Genomic DNA, 18,576 nt, shown 5'->3' on the forward strand with positions numbered 1-18,576 from the left:
CGAGCCAATTGGCGAAAATCAACAATGCTTAGATAAGTCGCGCGTTTAATAATTGAAGTTACAGGTTTACTGATTGGCCAATCCAGGTGGGCAATCGTTTAAGTAAGAGTCGCATATAAAATTCTGCATTACAAAAAAGAGCCGCCGCATGGATTACCGTATGTGGAATTTTTATGCAGCCACGAGTACGCTGATGAGTAGTCTGTTGTTCAACAGGGGTTGTGACTTTTGATTGACACCCTGCAAGTGTCACTAAATCGATGACACCTGTCACCCATTTGGTGACACCCTGTCACTGATTCAGCGACCTCCTGTCTTAATTTGGTGACACCCTGTCACCGATTAGGTCAGTGGTTCTCAAATTTTTTTTCATAATATTCCTCCCTTAAAGACTCCAACACTGTTAATTTCTCTTTGACACGATTTTTTTTGTTGCGGCCCTTGCCATTTTGAGTTGTGCAGAACTGCTTAGGAGACCTGCCTAGTGACGTATCATGACATATTTTTGCCAGGCGTGAGCTACGGGGTGGTGGGGGTCATATATTAAAAGCACGTGAAAGGTGCGACCGTTTATGAAAAGTTGAGAACCAATGGTTTATCGTTACACTTTCTAACAATATTTTTTTTAAACAACGAATTTCAACTAAGTAAAAAGCTTTCCAATTTGTTACTGCTTTGAGTAATGCTTTATTTATTAGCTTAACAAAAAATATCGAGTGTCGATATTAAAGCGATTAAGAATTTACTATTTAAAATACACGTTAAGATATTTAGAAACTGGATATGGTAATCAAATATTTTAGGTAAATGATGAATGATAGGCCGCTTACCGAACGAAACACCGCGATACCAGTGCTGTTTTGTAACAAAAAAATAGGTGCACATAACAAGCAACAGGCAATGTAAAGCGTTATATTGTTGCACTCAAAAACCAAGCATTTCTAAACATTGAATTGTGTTGATCAATTAAAAGCAGCAGCGCGTGCGCGTAGGAAGCGCATAGTGCTCTGGTGCGGTTCTGCTGCTGGCCGAAACACACTGGCGGCTGGCGCCACAGTAGCTGTATACCGCTCTAGTCTTGGTCGGCAATACATTCGTTTCGGTAGCCTACTTCGAATAAGAAAAACGCTGTTGCTACGAGTATACGATAGATATCCAGAACCTTTAAATCAGTTTAGGAGTGAGCAGTACAGCACTTTTGGACTAATAGATAATCTGGTTCATTGCATTTTGTGTTTTGTGAGTTAATCGATAAATCAATGTTGATAGATAGGCTAATCGCACTCAATAACTTTCAAGTTACGTTGTTTGGTGATTTACGTATAACAAACTAAACACAACGCAGGACACGTTAAACTGATGCTTATTTGTCGAATTTTATTTAGGTATGACAATATCGTAATAGTCAATTTGATAGTTAATGTTATAGAATATAACATAAAACTAATGGCTTGCTCAGGCTCCAGTCAGAGTTCTGACTCTGACAGTACTGCTTGTAGTGAGCATATGTCCAAAGAAAATGTCTTTGACGAAACTCTAACCAAACAAGAAACGTTGAGACTGAGAAACGCACATTTGGGGTAAGTCGTAATTTGTTAATTGTAGAAAAGGTAATGTTAACAGGTTATCTTATGCTTGCAGGTCAGCCACCACCCTGTACTTTAGGGACGACCCTATCAAAATGGTCAGGGGTTACAAACAGTACCTTTACGACGAGATGGGAAATCAATATCTGGACTGCATTAACAATGTGGCGCATGGCAAGTCGTATATTTGTGTAGAACGTATTGCTGTGAAGCCATCTTTGTTGCCTTTTCGCTTTGAGCGACTACAGCGACAATTTCCTTTGTCTGGCGCAATAATCAGTACAAAGGTTTATTGCCTTGCTTGCTGATAAAAAGCCAGTTGAAACGCCCTTTTCTCTTAAACATGCGCACTCGTTTTGTTTTTCCTTCCTGAATCATTTAAACTACTGCTAAGGAAAACAGGCAAAGGTATTTGTATGCAAAGTACAAAAGGGATAAATACAAAAATGTGACTTTAATTGCATCAGTGGTTGGCAAACTGTTGCTGAATTAACAAATTAAGTATTTTGGCTAGGGCTTGCGTGCCATTTTTTATTAGGTCGAAGTGCCACATTTGGCACGCGTGCCGCATGTTGGACACCCCTGGTCTAGTGTTAAAATGTAGTTGTGGGCCGTGTGATAGCCGTACAAACATTGCACTTCATTTTAAAAGTTGGTGTGTCATAGAATATTTACATTGGTCAGCTTGGAAAGGCCTACGTGCTAAATGTGGTTCTGAGAGCCTGTCGAACTATATGTTTTGCCAACTTTAACTATATGTAATTAAAAAAAATTTTGCGCTCGGCGCGTATATTCTTCGTTTTATAGTTTAACATTATGGTGTAGCGGTCTATTAAGGCGTCGTGTAATACTTCACCTTGAAATCAAATATCCTGAATCCGACACGTAATGGGCCTTTATTAGCTCTGAAAAAAGTACTTAGGGCCGCAACAAAAAAAGTTTGCCGACCACTAAATTGCATGATAGTTTAGCAGCTCTGCGACAATAATGCATGAATCGTAGCGTCATAAACTCGACTACCGACTAGTCACTAGAACTAATGCCATTATCACGATTGTTAGTCTGGCGTGTGTTCTTGCTTCTTTTGTTGCTAAATGACTTATTTTATTGTTTATTTGTCTTGGTCGATATTCCGTTTTGACGCAAAATACACGGCGACCACCCTGACGACCTATTGTGACCCCCAGGTTGGGAACCACTGGTTTGGGGGCGTTAAAGACTCGATTCACTTTTTATGTTTTGGGAGGAATTATATCTGTTCACTGATATGGTTTGGGACTCTTTTGTTCGTTAATGGGAGCTAAAAAACGTTTTTTTAAACATCCTTGTCGTGGACTTTAAACTTGAAGCAACCAACTGTTTTATCATACAGTGGGACACTGTCACCCCACAGTGACAGCCGCCGCTTGTCAACAGATTTCGCAGCTTTACACCAATAACCGCTATCTCCACGATAACCTGTCAACGTATGTCTACCGCCTGGCGCAACTCTTCCCCAATCCGTTGGAAGTATGCTTCCTCACCAACTCTGGGTAATATCTCGTATTTACTAAAACTATTTACAGACTTAATATGTTAAAACAATGTATTTGTCTTTATTTGGTCATTTTTCGCTAGATTATATTTGTCGAAGCTAGTTATTAAAAGATACAAGCAAGTAATATGAGACTTGTAAAAGAGTAAAAATATTAAAAGGGGCAAAAAGGCTATTATAATTCAAATGTATCCAGTAAAAGAAGTGACCCATTTTCTTTCAACAAGGCGATTTTGCAAACATTTCAGGGGCGTATCTAGACAATTTAATAGGGCAATTCCGAATTTTTAAGTAAGGAAACGGTCGACCAAACAACAACAAAAAAAAGACCAAACAAAAGACGACAAACCGCGTTTTGCGTTTGGTTTCGCATTACTTTAAGACGCGTGACTCAATTACATTAACAACACCGCCGCTTCAAACAGTTTGTTAAACCCTGACAAAAACGAAAAAAAACGATATTGTCACTTAAAAAAAGGGGGTTCTGAACCCCCCCCCCCCCCCCCTGGATACGCCACTGGCGCCATTGACGTTGTCGAATTTTCACAGTTCCGAGTCGAATGACCTTGCCATGCAACTAGCGAGGGCACATACGGGTGGTACAGAGGTGATTACTTTGGAAGGAGCCTATCACGGACATTTGCAAACTTGTCTCGACATAAGCCCCTTTAAATGGAAAAACGGAAATAACAAGACTGAATACGTTCACGTGGTAAGCTGCATAATATTCGAGACGTTTGCCTGTTTAATAAGTCGCAATGGCAACAAACACCCTTTGCTCGCTTGTTTTAAATGGCATGCTGTTTTCGCGTAAGCTTGTTTTTACGCATGGTTTGTGGTTACTGTGTGACCTCCAGCGCGAGTTGACAAACTGTAAACCTTCCATATACTTTCGCGTAAACCTTTGGTTTCGTTGCATTCGGAGCGCCTACTCATCCAAATATCCTATGCTGTTAAAAGTTGCCTTACAAATATTTGCTGTCTGAATTCGTCCTTGAAAGTACTTGTTGTGGTCGTTCCACGTGACACTTTGTGGCGCCTCAAAGTACTTTGCATTAGCAGCTACGCTTTGTGTTACATTGTGTTACAACTTTAAACAACAGATGTGTGATTGGCTTAAGCTCGGCCACACCCTCGTTGACTCCGATTTAGGTTTAGCGATTTATTGATTGTTTGCCTTATCCTAATTGTTAGGCGCCATCACCTAACGTCTACCGAGGGGTTCACGCAGATTCGGAGCGGCCCGGCGACGACTATGCAAACGAAGTGAAGAACGTCGTCAACGAAATTCGCCGCGACAACAAGAAAGTACGCGATTTGTGCAAATATAAACTGTAACTTTATATTTAAAAGACTTGTAGCAAGCGATTTTGCTACTAGTTTAAATGTTTTACCAAGTCCTAATATAAATCAACTGTGGGTAAGTTCATGGTAGGACTTGCAGCATCACTGTCAAGGTTATTATGCACTGGACAACTCTGTAAGTATCTGAGCAAAACTAACTAACTAACATGTTAAGCACAATAGACCATAAAGGCCTTATATAGGTGTTAGTATTTCTTGTTATACCCAGTTGTCGGCCTTCATCATGGAATCACTTCAAAGCTGTGGTGGCCAAGTGTTACCACCAACAGGGTACATGACGCAAGCGTTCAGGTGGGGCAGTTTCCGGTCGCCAACAAAAAAACCTTTATCGCGTTTGTATACACGCTGTATTTTTTACTGATTTCTTGTCATTTGTACATATTCTATACCTCTGTATTCTCTTTTGTCGTACCATCAAAATGCGAATGGTTTCTGCTGCCTGATTGTAATTTTTTATACTTCCTTTTATGTTCCTTGTAGAATTTTATTAGCACCCTTGTCCGAATGTCCGTGCATTTATTTATGTATCTGATCACAATTTTTTCCAATGTGAACGTGTAATATGTAGTGGTATAATCTCAACGGCAGCCGTGTGTTTCAGGTTTGTTCGTGAAGCGGGTGGGCTTTGCATTGCAGACGAGGTACAAGTTGGATTCGGTCGGATCGGGACTCATTACTGGGCATTTGAGCCACAGGTACTATAACCATTACGATTGATGAATTTTTCTCAACTGCGTGTGGGTTAATCCAAGAACCTGATTTAACTGTTCTCGTAAGTTTTTGTCGGCCAAGTGTTTTTTTTTTAACTTCCGGCTTTATGATCAACTAAAAGCGTAACCTTCATTCTCAAGCAATCTCATAATTGTCAGAAAACAAGTGATTTAACCACACCTGTATTTCCTTTTCAGGGCGCTGTCCCCGATATAGTGACAATTGGCAAACCAATGGGCAACGGGCACCCGGTGTCGGCCGTTGTCACAACAAAAGCCATTGCTGAAAGTTACTGGAAAATAGCAGATGGCTACTTTAACACGGTAAGCGATTTAGGACTGCAATTTGTATCACCTAGAATCAGGACTGTTCGATGACCTGCTGTAGACCTATATTTGATTATGATGTCAAAAAGTGTACTAGCTTTATTTTTCATTAACCGCGTAGAGATTCTTCGATTTTGAACAGTTCATTTATTCATTCTTTGTTGCACTGTACCATGTGTATTGTTACACGCCTCTGAGTCTGAGTACCTTTTGAATATAGGAGCCGTATCTATCATTTATGAACAAGTATTAGTGTGTACTTTTTCAACAATATCACTGTATTTGCAACGTATATTATTGTCCGACTTGCAAATGTTTAAAGCGATTGAATTGGAAAACACAAATTTGATTTTGAACCATTCTGGCCGCAGCAGCACGTATAAATACTAAATTACTAGCTGACACTAACATAAGCCATACACACTTCTTTATTATTAAGTGATCCAAAGCACGGTTTCGCAAATGTCAATCGTTATGTGCCAGTTCGCTATTATTGTGTGCGACAGCAATAAAATTAAAATTTGGTTTCCAAGAAATGTAACATCATCCACTTATGAAGGCAAATATTGTCGCATGTCATTAACTCTCTCATTCTACTTAGGCCTACTACGTGAGAGTGCTGCCAAAAATTTTAGCCGATTGTCAATAACTCTGAGCAAATCATGGTGAAAATACAAACACAACGGCAAACGTGTATGCCAAGCTCTTTTAATAGTTGTACTAAGTCACGTATAACACAGAATAAAGTACGATAACCATTCGGCGAAAATTTCCCAAAAGCTAATGCATTACCGCGGTAGCGGTCAAAACCAATACATCATCACAAAAGTCACGAACACAAAATATATCCACTTAAAATGACAGTATATGAATCTATCGTGAAGTAACCTGTTTTTCATTTTTGCAATTTCTTTCTTGGTTATTTAAGTTTATATTGTATGATTTCTATATGTTGTTACTATAGTATGGCGGCAATCCTGTTTCCTGCGCAATCGCTCACGCCGTTCTTGACGTAATAGATGAAGAGAAAATGATAAAACATGCACATGTTATTGGTCGCTACCTGCTGGACGGGCTTGAACAGCTAAAGGAAAAACATTTGCTGATTGGAGATGTACGGTACGTCTTGATTCAGTATAGGCCTACTACATGTGTTTAATTTATTCCTATAAACCACATATTATAAGTAGGTATCTTTCATGAGCTATTTTTTTTGTTTGCTAACTTGTTTATCACCCCAAAATTATGTTAGCAATATTTACGTATATATATTTTAACGCGCATATCGTTAATGCGAAGTCTTCTTAAACCAGGTTACTATATATATGGTTTTATCCATATCAAATAATAATTGATTTGACTTGATACCGGTGTGAGCCCAAAAGAAGTAGGCTGCATTGGCAGCGAATAACATACATACATTTATTTTCAGTGGCATGGGTCTTTTTCTGGGAGTTGAGATCGTAAAGAACCGCAGTAGCAAAACGCCAGCACGCGAAGAAGCAATGGAGATATATAGACGGTACACAGAGCCGTTATTTTTTTTTCTATGTTTGGTTGTGCACTAGCAACCAGGGATGTGGAGTCGGTTAAAACAACCCGAGTCCGACTTTGGCCAAAAAGTTGAACCCGAGCCTGACTCCATCTAAATGTGCGATTTCGTCGAGTCCCAAGTCTGGTTCCGACTCTACATCCTGAAGTTCACCCACTTACGTAACTAAAATAAGATGGATATCCAGCAATCCACTCATAGGGTCCATGGAAAATATTCCACGATAAGGTATTCCACCTTAACAATTTAGAGTTTGCTGCATGCCTTATTACTTTCGAAATTTGCATGCGCACACGCCGGACTAGGGTTGTTTTACTTCGTAGCCCTGCTGTCACAGCTAATTTACGTATGATCTGACATCTAATTTACGTTTCTTGGGCGACGCCATTAAACCAAATTTCATAAAGTAAAATTCTGGGCGCTTATGGTTCAGAATCCTAACACATTTTGTCTGGGGTTTATACTGCTAACAATACTTGGGTTAGGGTGAGTCCAGTATTATTATATTTATTCTTACATATTTACGCCTTCCTTAAAATGTTACCTTTGACACCTCGTTTCGTTGGTAAAATAAAGCGCCAAATTCTGTAATATACCCAAACCTTCTGAGAAAAAAACGAACTGTGACGAACACAATACTGTGATGCCCGCTATTTTGAAACATATTTCGATTTTCAGCCGATGCCTAGAAGTGTTAACTATCAGTTACTGTTTTAGCTTAACGCTTTTATGAATAGAGATCAGTGGTTTAACGCAGTAAACATCACACCACTTTTGAGGCATTGTGACGTAATGCGAAAGGTTAGTCGTAAACAACAAGTTTGACGCCTTCAAAAAATAATGTTAAATACAACAGTTCAGACACTACAGTAACACGAACAGTCGAACACTGTAAATCGAAATTAGTGATGTAATAGTAATGTCAATGATGTAGTAGTGATGTAGTGGTTGCACTTTGTTCGTCTGCGTTAAATCATTTGGCGTGCCCTGAAAAATCATCTCGCGTGCCACTTGCGTGTCATGGTTTGCCGACCCCTGGGCTAATGTTTGTAGTCTTTGTTTTCCTAAAACACGGGTTTGTCGGCAAAGATGTAATGTTATTACATAGCCTACAATCCTATAGCGTTCAGTTAGGCAGCCTTTATTTATTTTGAAGTTAAACTAATCGGTTTACTTAATTGAACTTGAATACAAAAATATTTATAGCAAACTTGTTTCAAACTTATTCAAAATATGTCAAATAATAAAACACATTCAATAAAAAAATGTACAAGCATAGCATAGTCATTACTGGTGTAGACTGTAAAGCGCAACAAAGACATCAGGTTGAATGATGGATTATATAACCGACTTTAAGTTGAAACAGTCGTATTTTAGTGCTTCTCAGGCCCGATTTTGGTGATTTGGTTGGGTCGCCGACTGCAGTAGTTTACATGTTTGAGATTTATTAAGATTGGTTCTGAACAAGAACGTTTTAAATTTGTTATAAATTTGCAAATTAATAGAAAGACATGACATTTTAACTAAATTTTACCTTGTTTATGGTGTTGTTATATTTGTGTTTTGTTCACTTTGAGATGACAAAATAACGGCTCAAGAGAATTGGGTCACCTCAGCCTCACCGTTAAACTTAACGGTTAGGCCTTTTTTGGTCGCTGTAAACAAAGGCTTAGGGTCCCTATTTTTTGATCGGAAACCTTTATATCAACATGGCTAGAAACACTGTTTTTAACGTGCCATGACACGCAACACCTGCAGTTACGATTACATGTTTATATACTCAAGTGTTATAGGTTTATATACTTAAGTGTTACAGTAGCTTCATATACACTATTATCTTAATGTTTATAGGATGAGGAGCAGGTTTGTGCTGATTAGCGTCGAGGGTCCAGACGAAAACGTCATCAAGCTTAAGCCACCGATGTGCTTCAATCGTTCCGATGCTGACCGACTTTTGCAGGCAATAATCCAAAATAAAAGATTAATGTTACCATTTTTGTTTTTAATTTATATGATTGCAGAAAACAATATTTAAAAAACGGCAACGGTGGGTTTTCAACCTCTTGTAGGTTTCAACAGCACGTGTGTACCATTAAAAGAAATGAAATGAATACTGCCATACAGACACATGCTTACTTCCTTAAGACCATGCTTCGACCTGCACTCGCAAATTAGATTGGTCTACAACACTTTATATACAGTACATCAGGGGTCACAAAACTACGGCCTGCGGGCCAGATCCGACCGTAGAGTTAATTCTACTGGCTCGCGGCATATTTCCTTGAAATATTGTGGGATGCATTTCTAAGCTTCATGAAATTTAAACTGAGCGACAATTTATTAAATCTCACTAAAGTTTTTGTTGTAGAGTTTTTTGTATTTCTTTTGTTTAACGAAAATTAAGGTTATGAAGTACGACACAAAATTTTATGTCCGGCCCTCGATTGTTCCGGCCTAACAGTCAGTTGGCCCAAAGTTTATGGAAACCCTGTTATATATTGTTAGGCGCAGGAGTTACTAATCGCAGAGTTACTAATAGAATATTACCAACATATCGAAGAAATTTTAAAATGTTTATCATGTTAGTTTAATAATAATAATTTAATTTATTAATAGCTTGAGAAGCGCACCGCTTCGATCAAAAATCAGTCAGCAAAGCTTAAAAACTTAAAATTTTAATGTAAATATGCATTTCGCCATTTAAATAATAGGCATCATTTGGAACTTTTATCGTCGGCATTATGTGTTCTGTTTGAGGGCGCGATTCTGTTGTGGAAACACATTACAAGTTTAATTTAATTTATTAGTTTTTTCTATCTGTAAATGTTTTCTATGTTTTCATATTTTTATTAGTGTTTGGACGAAGTGCTAAATGGCTTGCCATCGCCAGACGTTATTTGTGGTCCAATTAAAGTTTCTGGAAAAATCCTGACGACGGTTATCAAGGAATTGTCGCCAACAAAGCTTGTTGCTTCTGGTTCCTCTACCAAGAAAAACACTCCAGTCGAGTCGTAAACTCAAGTGATAAACTTAGTTGCAGGTCATGTTTTTTGTTATTCGCGTATAATAATAGCGGCTGGGTCAATTTATCGTTTTTGCGGTGCCATTGTTGTGCGATTGAACTGGTGAACAGTATATAAATTAAATAACTATTGTGTATGATTTATTAAATGATTTTTGCTAAATCGATTTACTTAAACTGCTTATGGTTTAGGCTATACGTGTATGACAAATGATTTAATTTTACTGGCTGAACATTTTGGCGCAGCATATACAAACAAACTGTCCTGTTATTATTTTCTAAAAAAGTACGTGTGAGTTAGTGTTGTATTTCCTTTACAATGATTTCTACGCCGAAACAAGAATATACGCTCGTTCTTATATAAAGCAGTGGTTCTCAAACTGGGGCCCGTAAAAAGGTTTCAAGAAATCGTTCAACATATTTTAAATTCACTGACACACAAGCTATTTAGGGTGAAGCACATCCTCTTTGTGGAGTTAAGAATATAATCCATCATTTGACAGTTTGTGTACAGAAATTTGTTTTTATAGGAATACTATTTTCAAAGGGATGCTACACGTGTGATAATTTGAGAACCACTGATGTAAAGTGTTAAGCAATAATTGCTTTATTAGACGCGTTTGTTTTAAAATGCTTTTGCCTAATTTATTGCGACACTGTTCTGTTGTATAACTTGAAATTGAAAATAGCCCTCTGTGAACATACATGACTTGTGCGAGTGAGTTTCATTTTTGTCTTTTATTGCCAACTTAGAAACGTTTTGTTCTAAATCTTTTCCAAGTAAGCGATATCCTCTCCTACAGCGCAAAAAAAAGATGCGAGACAAAAACCTTGGCAGGGGCGGTAGGGGGCGATATCGCATACTCTAAATCAGGATGGTCTAAACTCAAGTGCCTTAGTACAGGGGTTCTTAAACTGAGGTCCATGGACCCCTTCGGGGTGCATGAACTAGTTGTAGGGGGTCCGTGAAGGCCAAGTTGAAATATAAGTGTATATTTAAGAAATAATTAATTTTTCTAAGGAAAGAGTTTAATTAAAAATAAATAGTTTTTGCACTGAATGCGTTAAGACTCTATTTTCCTTTCACATTTTGTGGACCGAATACTGCAGATTTTAGTCTATTTGTATTGTGCCGTCAATTTATGACGTCATTTTAAAACAATTTTTTGCTTACCAGTGGTCCACGCGAGGCGAAAAAAAAATTGGGGGTCCCCGTTGAAAAACGTTTAAGAACCCCTGCCTTAGTATGAGGACGGTTAGACGAAATTCTAAATCTTACAAAAATTATCGATTATTCGCTGAATAAACTAGTTGGAATTGCAGAAATGTGAGGCCAAAACGTCGACATAATTTGCACCAATAGACAAAATGTTTTGACATTTAACACGAAGCTCTGCGTAGCCTAATCTGTGACATTTGGTAAACTGTACGAAAATGACAAGATAAATGGTAACATAGTACCAAACAGTGTAGTTACAAGGCGTATATATATGAGTATACTCCCTCTCCGAACGTTACGTTGCGCAATAATGGCGTGCAAGCAACTCTTGAAAATCATAGATCCAAAGGCAAACAGCCGTCCGCTTTGGCTAAAGAAAATATAAAGTACCATTTAAATATAAACGGAATACCTAAGAATATAAACGTAGTACCTACAATAGGACGCATTGGCAAATAAATTTGACTTCCATCAAACAACACAGAATTTTGTCGAATTCAAATTAAATTAATATCGAGTCTCCCATAAAAATGGGATTCGGGTAGCACAGCAACGTCACGAACGTGTAGAACCCAAACATTAAAAATAGTTAGTCGCCAGTACAACTCCCACCAAAAGGATTTACGAACAACTACAAACGACATTCCTCGTTCAACCTGGGCACCGGACCTTAAGTTGCGGGAGTGCACGTCTGCCAGGGTAAAGCATCTATCGTTATCTGTACAATTCAACAATCGAAAACGAACCAAAAAGCTTCCAGATTAAATTCAACTTGGGCGCAATTATAACCACAGATTACCTTTATTCGTTCGTTAAAATAGAATCGAACGTATGTAGCCTACCCTCTGCAAAGCCGTATATTTTATTTGTGTCCTATACCGTATATTTTATTTGTGTCCTGTGACATATTCATTGTTTATATTAGGAAAACGTGAGCGCGTGGTTAAGCATGACAGTACGAATGTTGTGTATTTGTTCCTCCAAGCAATTCTTTTTCATGGTATATGCCGAAAGTGCCCCGACTATGTTACGCTTTTTTGCGGTGTTATGCTCTGTGCAAACTTCCGAGAAATATTCGGCTTTAAAAAGAAGAAGTATGGCGATACACAAAAGTAAATGGTCGTTAGCCGCCTGAGAGCTTTTCTATTATAAATTGTTTTCCGTGTGCTTTTTTAGCCATTTTATTTATTAATAAAAAAAAATAGTAATAATAATAAAAACTTAAGAGACAGCATTATCAATGTTTTGCGGAGAAATTAAGTAGTTCCCAAAAATTTCTCGTTTCGCATACTATTATAACGATTAATCACAGATAAGGAAATAATAAATAGCAAATTCATTTTCATAAACAGCAAATGTGAATTATTTTTAATGAGTAATTTTTTTTTCTTAAAATAAATTATTAAAATCAGTTTACATTTGATATAGCATCCTGTCAGCGTAAATGCAAAAAAATCGTGCTTTGCGCCAATCTTTCTGTAATGTGTTTTAAACCGGCGCCGTGCATTGATAACCACTGATTTACATAAAGTTGCTTTTACCTAAGTAGGGCTCTCATTGTGTATCTAAATTCCTCTGTTTGCCACCCATATATTGTGGAACACTTTCGCTTAGTGGGCGGCATCAGCTATCAAATTAACGCAAAACTAATTCTAATGTTTGGCTGTGCTTCTTACTCTCTTAAATAAATTTTAGATGGTAAAAAAGGTTTTTGGTAATCTGTTTTTTTATACTAATTAACGATTTATCATACGTCACGCTCATAACCAAATTAAGTCATTTTTTATTGATTTTCAAAGTTTTTGATTCAGTCACTCCTTGTTACCATCACCATCCACAGAAAAAGTGCTTGGGTCATTTTTAGGTCATTTCCCACTCCCTTGTGCAAAAAAATGACTTTTTTTTTCTATGGATCTGGATGGCAACAAGGAATGACTTAGGCAAAAACTCTGAAAATCATAAAAAAATGATTTAGGCAATTTGGTTATGAGCGTGACGATAAGTGGATTTGTTTGGGCCGGCTTCACAGCAAAAGTGATAGTTGGGCCTAAAATAGAGTAAGCTATGTTGTCTTTAAAAAATATATCCTTGTTAGTCGGAAGTATCATAACCCAAGCCTAAACTTAACCAGACTTTATGTCACAAACTAAATTCTCCCAAGGTGACAAGGTTTATTATAGTAATAACGATTTACACCGCCGGCTCTCCTATTTCCGCAAGGATCCAAGGGATTACTGCAGAGTTCTTTGACCAGACAGATGGCATGAACACCGGACAGCGAACCACTCCGAAGGACGTGTTTCCTACCAAAACCCAAGAACCATCTTCTCTCTGAATGGCAAGGGGTCCTCCAGAGTCGCCCTAAATCCATATGAATATTTGTTAGAGTTGCAAGTAATCTTTAAGCTTTTTACGAAAAAATATTGAAGCGCTTACGTTACAGGCACTGTTTCCCTCTAAGCCAGCGCACTGCATGCGATTCGTAATGCGCTTTATCTCCTTCATTTCAGTGTAACATCTTGATGCCTCTATAAGTTTAGTGTGGGCAAATTGCAAAGCATTTGGAACTTCTTCATGGGTGCCTTCCATTAGACCCCAGCCGCTAATAAGAGCCTGGGTTCCATCGGGAAATTCTTCATTAGGTTGAGGAAGGTTAATAATATCCACAACCTAAAATAGACATAATGCGATAAACGCTTATAAATACGACTATACAAAAAAAAACGACAAACATTGAAGAGACTCAATTGTAATATTGCCCTGTTGAAGATTTCCTATAATAAGTTACCGAAACGTCGATACATTTAATAAAAAATATTTGACGGAAGAACAATTTAACAACAGATACAATGCCTGGCAGCAACAGATGTTAGTTGAAGGGACTGTTGTATCGCACAAGGACGCATTAAAAAACCCTCTCGCGATTTTCTTATTACCTGTTTGTCCACATTGGCCGGCTTTTCAAGCTTGATTACTGCATAATCGTAGTCAATTAGAAGACGTCTCCAATCAGGGTGACAAGTGAAGCTTTCCACTTTAATTAATTGGTTAGGACTTCTGTAATCAAGGGATCCGAGGCCCACAGTAACATCACTGTAATAAACAATTGAAATAAAAATTAAATAGGACTGCCCGTATAGTTGTTTATCTATGATTTATGTATATACCTTTTAATGTGAACGTCCGCCGTCCACGCATAGGCTACACTAATTTTTGTGCCAGGGATAGATTTAGTCAAAAACGACATGGGTCAGTCCTGTACTGCATGGACAAGGGTTGATTTCGGTCGCGCAACTTTAAATGCGACCAACGAATTCAGGAAGTCAAAAAATAATTATTGCGCAGTAAAATATCAAGTTAAATGTTTTTTTAGTTTAATACGGCCCGCTAATTTGACAAGCCATCTGTAACTTTAGTCAAATCTTTTCTGCCGTTCTCGTGTTTCACGCGTTTTACTTGGACTCTTAAGAGACAAAAGGCGCCATCTGTATTTTCGCACGCTCTTAAACTAAGTTTTTGCAAACCTATTATTGGAAAAGCATTTTTTGCACTTCGTTTAGAATTACATGTATTACATCTTTAAAACTTAAACAAACATCACTTAAATAAGTTAAAAGCACAACTGTTGGGTAAAAGACACTCATAACTTGTTAACTGCTAATATTCAGAAATGTGCATATAGCCATATAGGCTATTTATTCATGCTCAATGCGTCACGCCACCTCCAAATACCTACATAAAATATGGGCATTTTTAACGAGTCACAATTTTTCCGCGCTTAGCGCGACGCGTTTTTTTCTTTAAATTCATTTAGAGTTGCCAATGACCAGGGCCGGATTTAGCAATAGGCTAGGCAGGCTGAAGCCTAGGGCCTCAACGTCCAGGGGCCTCGAAATTCGGTTTCGAAGTTGACAAAACTTGACAAGTTTAAACCCTACCTAAATTATATATATATATATATATTCAAGAGTCGAAAATTCTACACACAACTGGTTTCAACCACGTTGTAAACCAGGGGCCGGCAACCTACGGCCCGCCGATGTAATTCATCCGGCTCGCCACCTCTTTGACAAACTTAGACAAGTCCATTTCACATACTTTTTGACTATTTTTACTACTTAATTGCGAAAATTTTTCGCGCTCCGCGCGCATGTTAGTTTTACGTCCGCTTCTTGTACACTTTCTAAGCGAAATTAGAGATGGGTTTGACGAGTTTGATCAGGAAGCAAAAGAAACCTTGCCGAATATTAACTATACAGAGCTGTCACTAGGAGACAAAGAAATGCACCTGACGCTTTAAGTGAACTTTCTGCAAAGGAAATGTTTAAAATAAATTCCTTTGTCCCTATGCTCGACCCACTTGAAGCCAATTTAAGAAGAAGAGCTCATGGGTACAGTGACATTGCCAAATGTTCCTCTTTCTTGCTAATCTGAAAGCAACTAAGGTAGAAATTGTACGAGGCGTAAAACTTTTAAAGGAAGCGTATCCGTAAGATGTTGACCCGAAACTTACTGATGAGCTTCTACAATTTCATTTGTACGTGAGACAAACACAAAACCAAGGGCTTACCGGTACAGAAGAGCAATCTATTTCTTTGGAAAAAAAAATAAACACTGCCTTTCCTAATGTGGAAGCAATATTAAGACTGTTTCTAAGATTAATGGTCACTAACTGCTTAGGAGAGAGATTTTTCTCAAGGCACAAAAACATCAAAAATAAACTGAGATCGACAATGTCTCAAGAAAGGTTGTCCGCCCTGAGTATTCTGTGCATTGAGAGTGACAAACTTAAACAGATAAATTTTGATGAACTTTTGTATGATTTTGCTTTGACGAAAGCTAGAAAAAAAATTGTAGCCTAGTCTTACTCAATTTGATGGCTGTAAGCCTGTAACTATTTCTTATTGATCCTCACAAATAAACTTAAATTTGCACCCATGAATGTGAAAAATTGAAAGAACGAAGAGAACAGTAAGCAATGACATGTGATGTTGTTTAGAGAGAAATTCTGAGCTCAAAAATAGGGAGGGTCCTAACAAATGGAATAGCCTAGGGCATCTCATGGTCTTAATCCGGCCCTGCCAATGACATACGTAATCACAGATGTTTTAAACTTATTAAATTTCGAGTCACAGTATGACGTCATATTGTGTGTATTTTATATCCGTGCGGCCCACAAAATGTATCGCGATCCGATCCCATACCAAATGACGTTATTTCTATGCTTACACAAGCAAATAGATAAAAGTGTGTACGAACGTATTCTTTCCACATTCTCAAGCCAAAATTTTATTTAGCGTTAAGAAGTTAGTTTAGCCTACTCGTGTTGTTATGCTATTACCTTTTAATGAGTTTATTTTTCGAACTAAAATAACACCGTTGAATCGCAAACCATGTCTAAAATTAATTTATTTGTTTGGTATCGGATCGGCCCCAATATCGGAGTACCGATGGTACAACTTGGCATCGTGTGTCGGCTCCGATAGGTTAACTCGCGCGTAATTAAAAAAACTTAAAATTAGAAGAGTGTTTTTTTCGCGTTCGGCATATGACACAAAAAAACTTTTCGTTTGCTCTCGTGCCTTTAAACATCATTTAAATTTACAACATACTCTAGTTGGCAATGACAAGCGGTCATGACATATCCTGCATGAATAAGCGATCCTCCACAAAAATGCCGACCGGTAAGCTGCAGTGAAACCTGCCACGGAATCATGCTTTGCGCCTCCAGCCCATTTACAATGCGATTTTCTGCTGTAGCAACTGTAACAAAAATATCGACCGTTTGAATAAAACGACTGGTCAATTAAAAACATATATAGGCTACATTAATCCGGATTTGTACTCTAGGTGCACTAATTTTTTTACAATAGGATAACAAACGGTTTATAAGTTACTGTGTTTTTTAGCATGGAACAAACTAATGATATGAACTTACTTGCTACAAATCCGAGAAGGATGATAAAAATCATTGTTGTTTCGTTGCTGTAGTTTCTAAGACTGAATGCATCAGGCGACAAACCACGAAGCTCATGCTTCTCAAACAAACATTGGCAGACTATTTTTAAAATCGCGTGCCTGTTATGTTTGTGGGAACGGACATGTGTATTTGTCGTGTCGCCATTAACTGTTTTGTGGGACATAAATAAGGTGCTTAGACAAAGTTGTCTAAACGTTTTGCCGGTAAGTTGCACTCAAGGACAAAGCAAACACATGTAAGGGCTAGGCTAGGCCTACCATATGTCCTCTTTTAGGAAGATTTTTCCTCTTTTTTCAAGAAAATTGAATGGTCCTCCGAGGACGCTCAAAAATGCCCAAATGTCCTCTTTTTTCGCATTTCGAGTAAGTTGCTTATACTTTCAACAAGACTTTTAGGCTTAACGTTGTATTTATTTTCAAAAAAATGCTGTAGCCATGAAACATGCTGAATAGCTGATCTAAAAAAGGTTTTCCAACAAATTGCCCTACCAGCCCTACCCTCTTGATTGTTATTACAAACATTGCGCCAGAAAAATGGCAACCGAACCTCACATGAAAAAGTAAAAAGGCCCATTAATAAAGCAAAGGTGTGTAATTATTCACTTAAAAACGTAGGATTTTAAATCGTCACTTATGAATCTTTCCGTAGCCGCCTACAGCAAAACAATCGCGCTCCCAATAAATAGCGCTCGAGTCGCCAGCAACACCAAATTCCGTATCGAAAACTAATCCGAGAATCCCAAAACAACCAAACATCCTGAAATCAGCATAAAACATAATTAAACTGAAATGAAACAATTCTACTTTCGTTTTACTTGCCGGCAAAAATGTCCTCTTCTTGGGTGATGAAAATACGGTAGCCCTAGGCTAGTCCCCGATGCAACTGACAATACTATTGACTGGATGGAAGGAAAATAACTACGAGAGAGCTACATAAGATAATTTTACATAAAAAACAACCTTATTTGTTACATCGTATTTGCCAGTAATTACCGATTTCTATGAGACATTGGTGCTGTACCGTTGTGAGCTTACTTTCCGATACATGCGGTTTTTCTTTTTCGCCTGACTGTCGTGGTGAAAGTTGTTTTGCTGCTGTTTTGTGTAAAATGAAGTATTTGTTACTCGAAAGATTATTCTTGGTGAGTTGCGTTGTGTATAATGTGGTTTTGCAACCCTGGTAATATGTCAATATGTAAAGTAACATTTGCTAAATTTACTATACCACAAGTAGTCAGTTCGCCTAGAAATATGGCTTCGTGTATATGATAACGTCATTAAT

At 37.9% G+C, this 18,576-nt stretch overlaps 2 protein-coding genes across 2 annotated transcripts; one reads left to right on the forward strand and one right to left on the reverse strand.

The window, feature by feature from the left end:
- The first annotated feature begins 1,392 nt into the window (after window positions 1-1,392).
- LOC146168392 (5-phosphohydroxy-L-lysine phospho-lyase-like) lies at window positions 1,393-10,794 on the forward strand. The gene is made up of 12 exons (XM_083386277.1): window positions 1,393-1,580; window positions 1,642-1,760; window positions 2,959-3,118; window positions 3,670-3,832; window positions 4,315-4,428; window positions 4,694-4,776; window positions 5,087-5,180; window positions 5,394-5,519; window positions 6,487-6,641; window positions 6,955-7,044; window positions 8,926-9,034; window positions 9,928-10,794. The coding sequence occupies exons 1-12, from the start codon at window positions 1,447-1,449 to the stop codon at window positions 10,087-10,089; spliced, it is 1,509 nt and encodes a 502-aa protein (XP_083242403.1). The 5' UTR covers window positions 1,393-1,446; the 3' UTR covers window positions 10,090-10,794.
- Window positions 10,795-13,505: 2,711 nt separating this feature from the next.
- On the reverse strand, window positions 13,506-17,287 carry LOC146168393 (chymotrypsinogen 2-like). Its single transcript, XM_083386261.1, has 5 exons — window positions 17,254-17,287; window positions 16,928-17,078; window positions 14,252-14,408; window positions 13,752-13,985; window positions 13,506-13,676 (listed from the first exon to the last, which is right to left on the reverse strand). Exons 1-5 carry the CDS (start codon window positions 17,285-17,287, stop codon window positions 13,506-13,508), a joined length of 747 nt encoding a protein of 248 aa, XP_083242387.1.
- Window positions 17,288-18,576: the final 1,289 nt, after the last annotated feature.

This window comes from Ascidiella aspersa, chromosome 1 (assembly GCF_963924565.1).
Source record: "Ascidiella aspersa chromosome 1, kaAscAspe10.2, whole genome shotgun sequence".
Lineage (NCBI taxonomy): Eukaryota > Metazoa > Chordata > Ascidiacea > Phlebobranchia > Ascidiidae > Ascidiella > Ascidiella aspersa.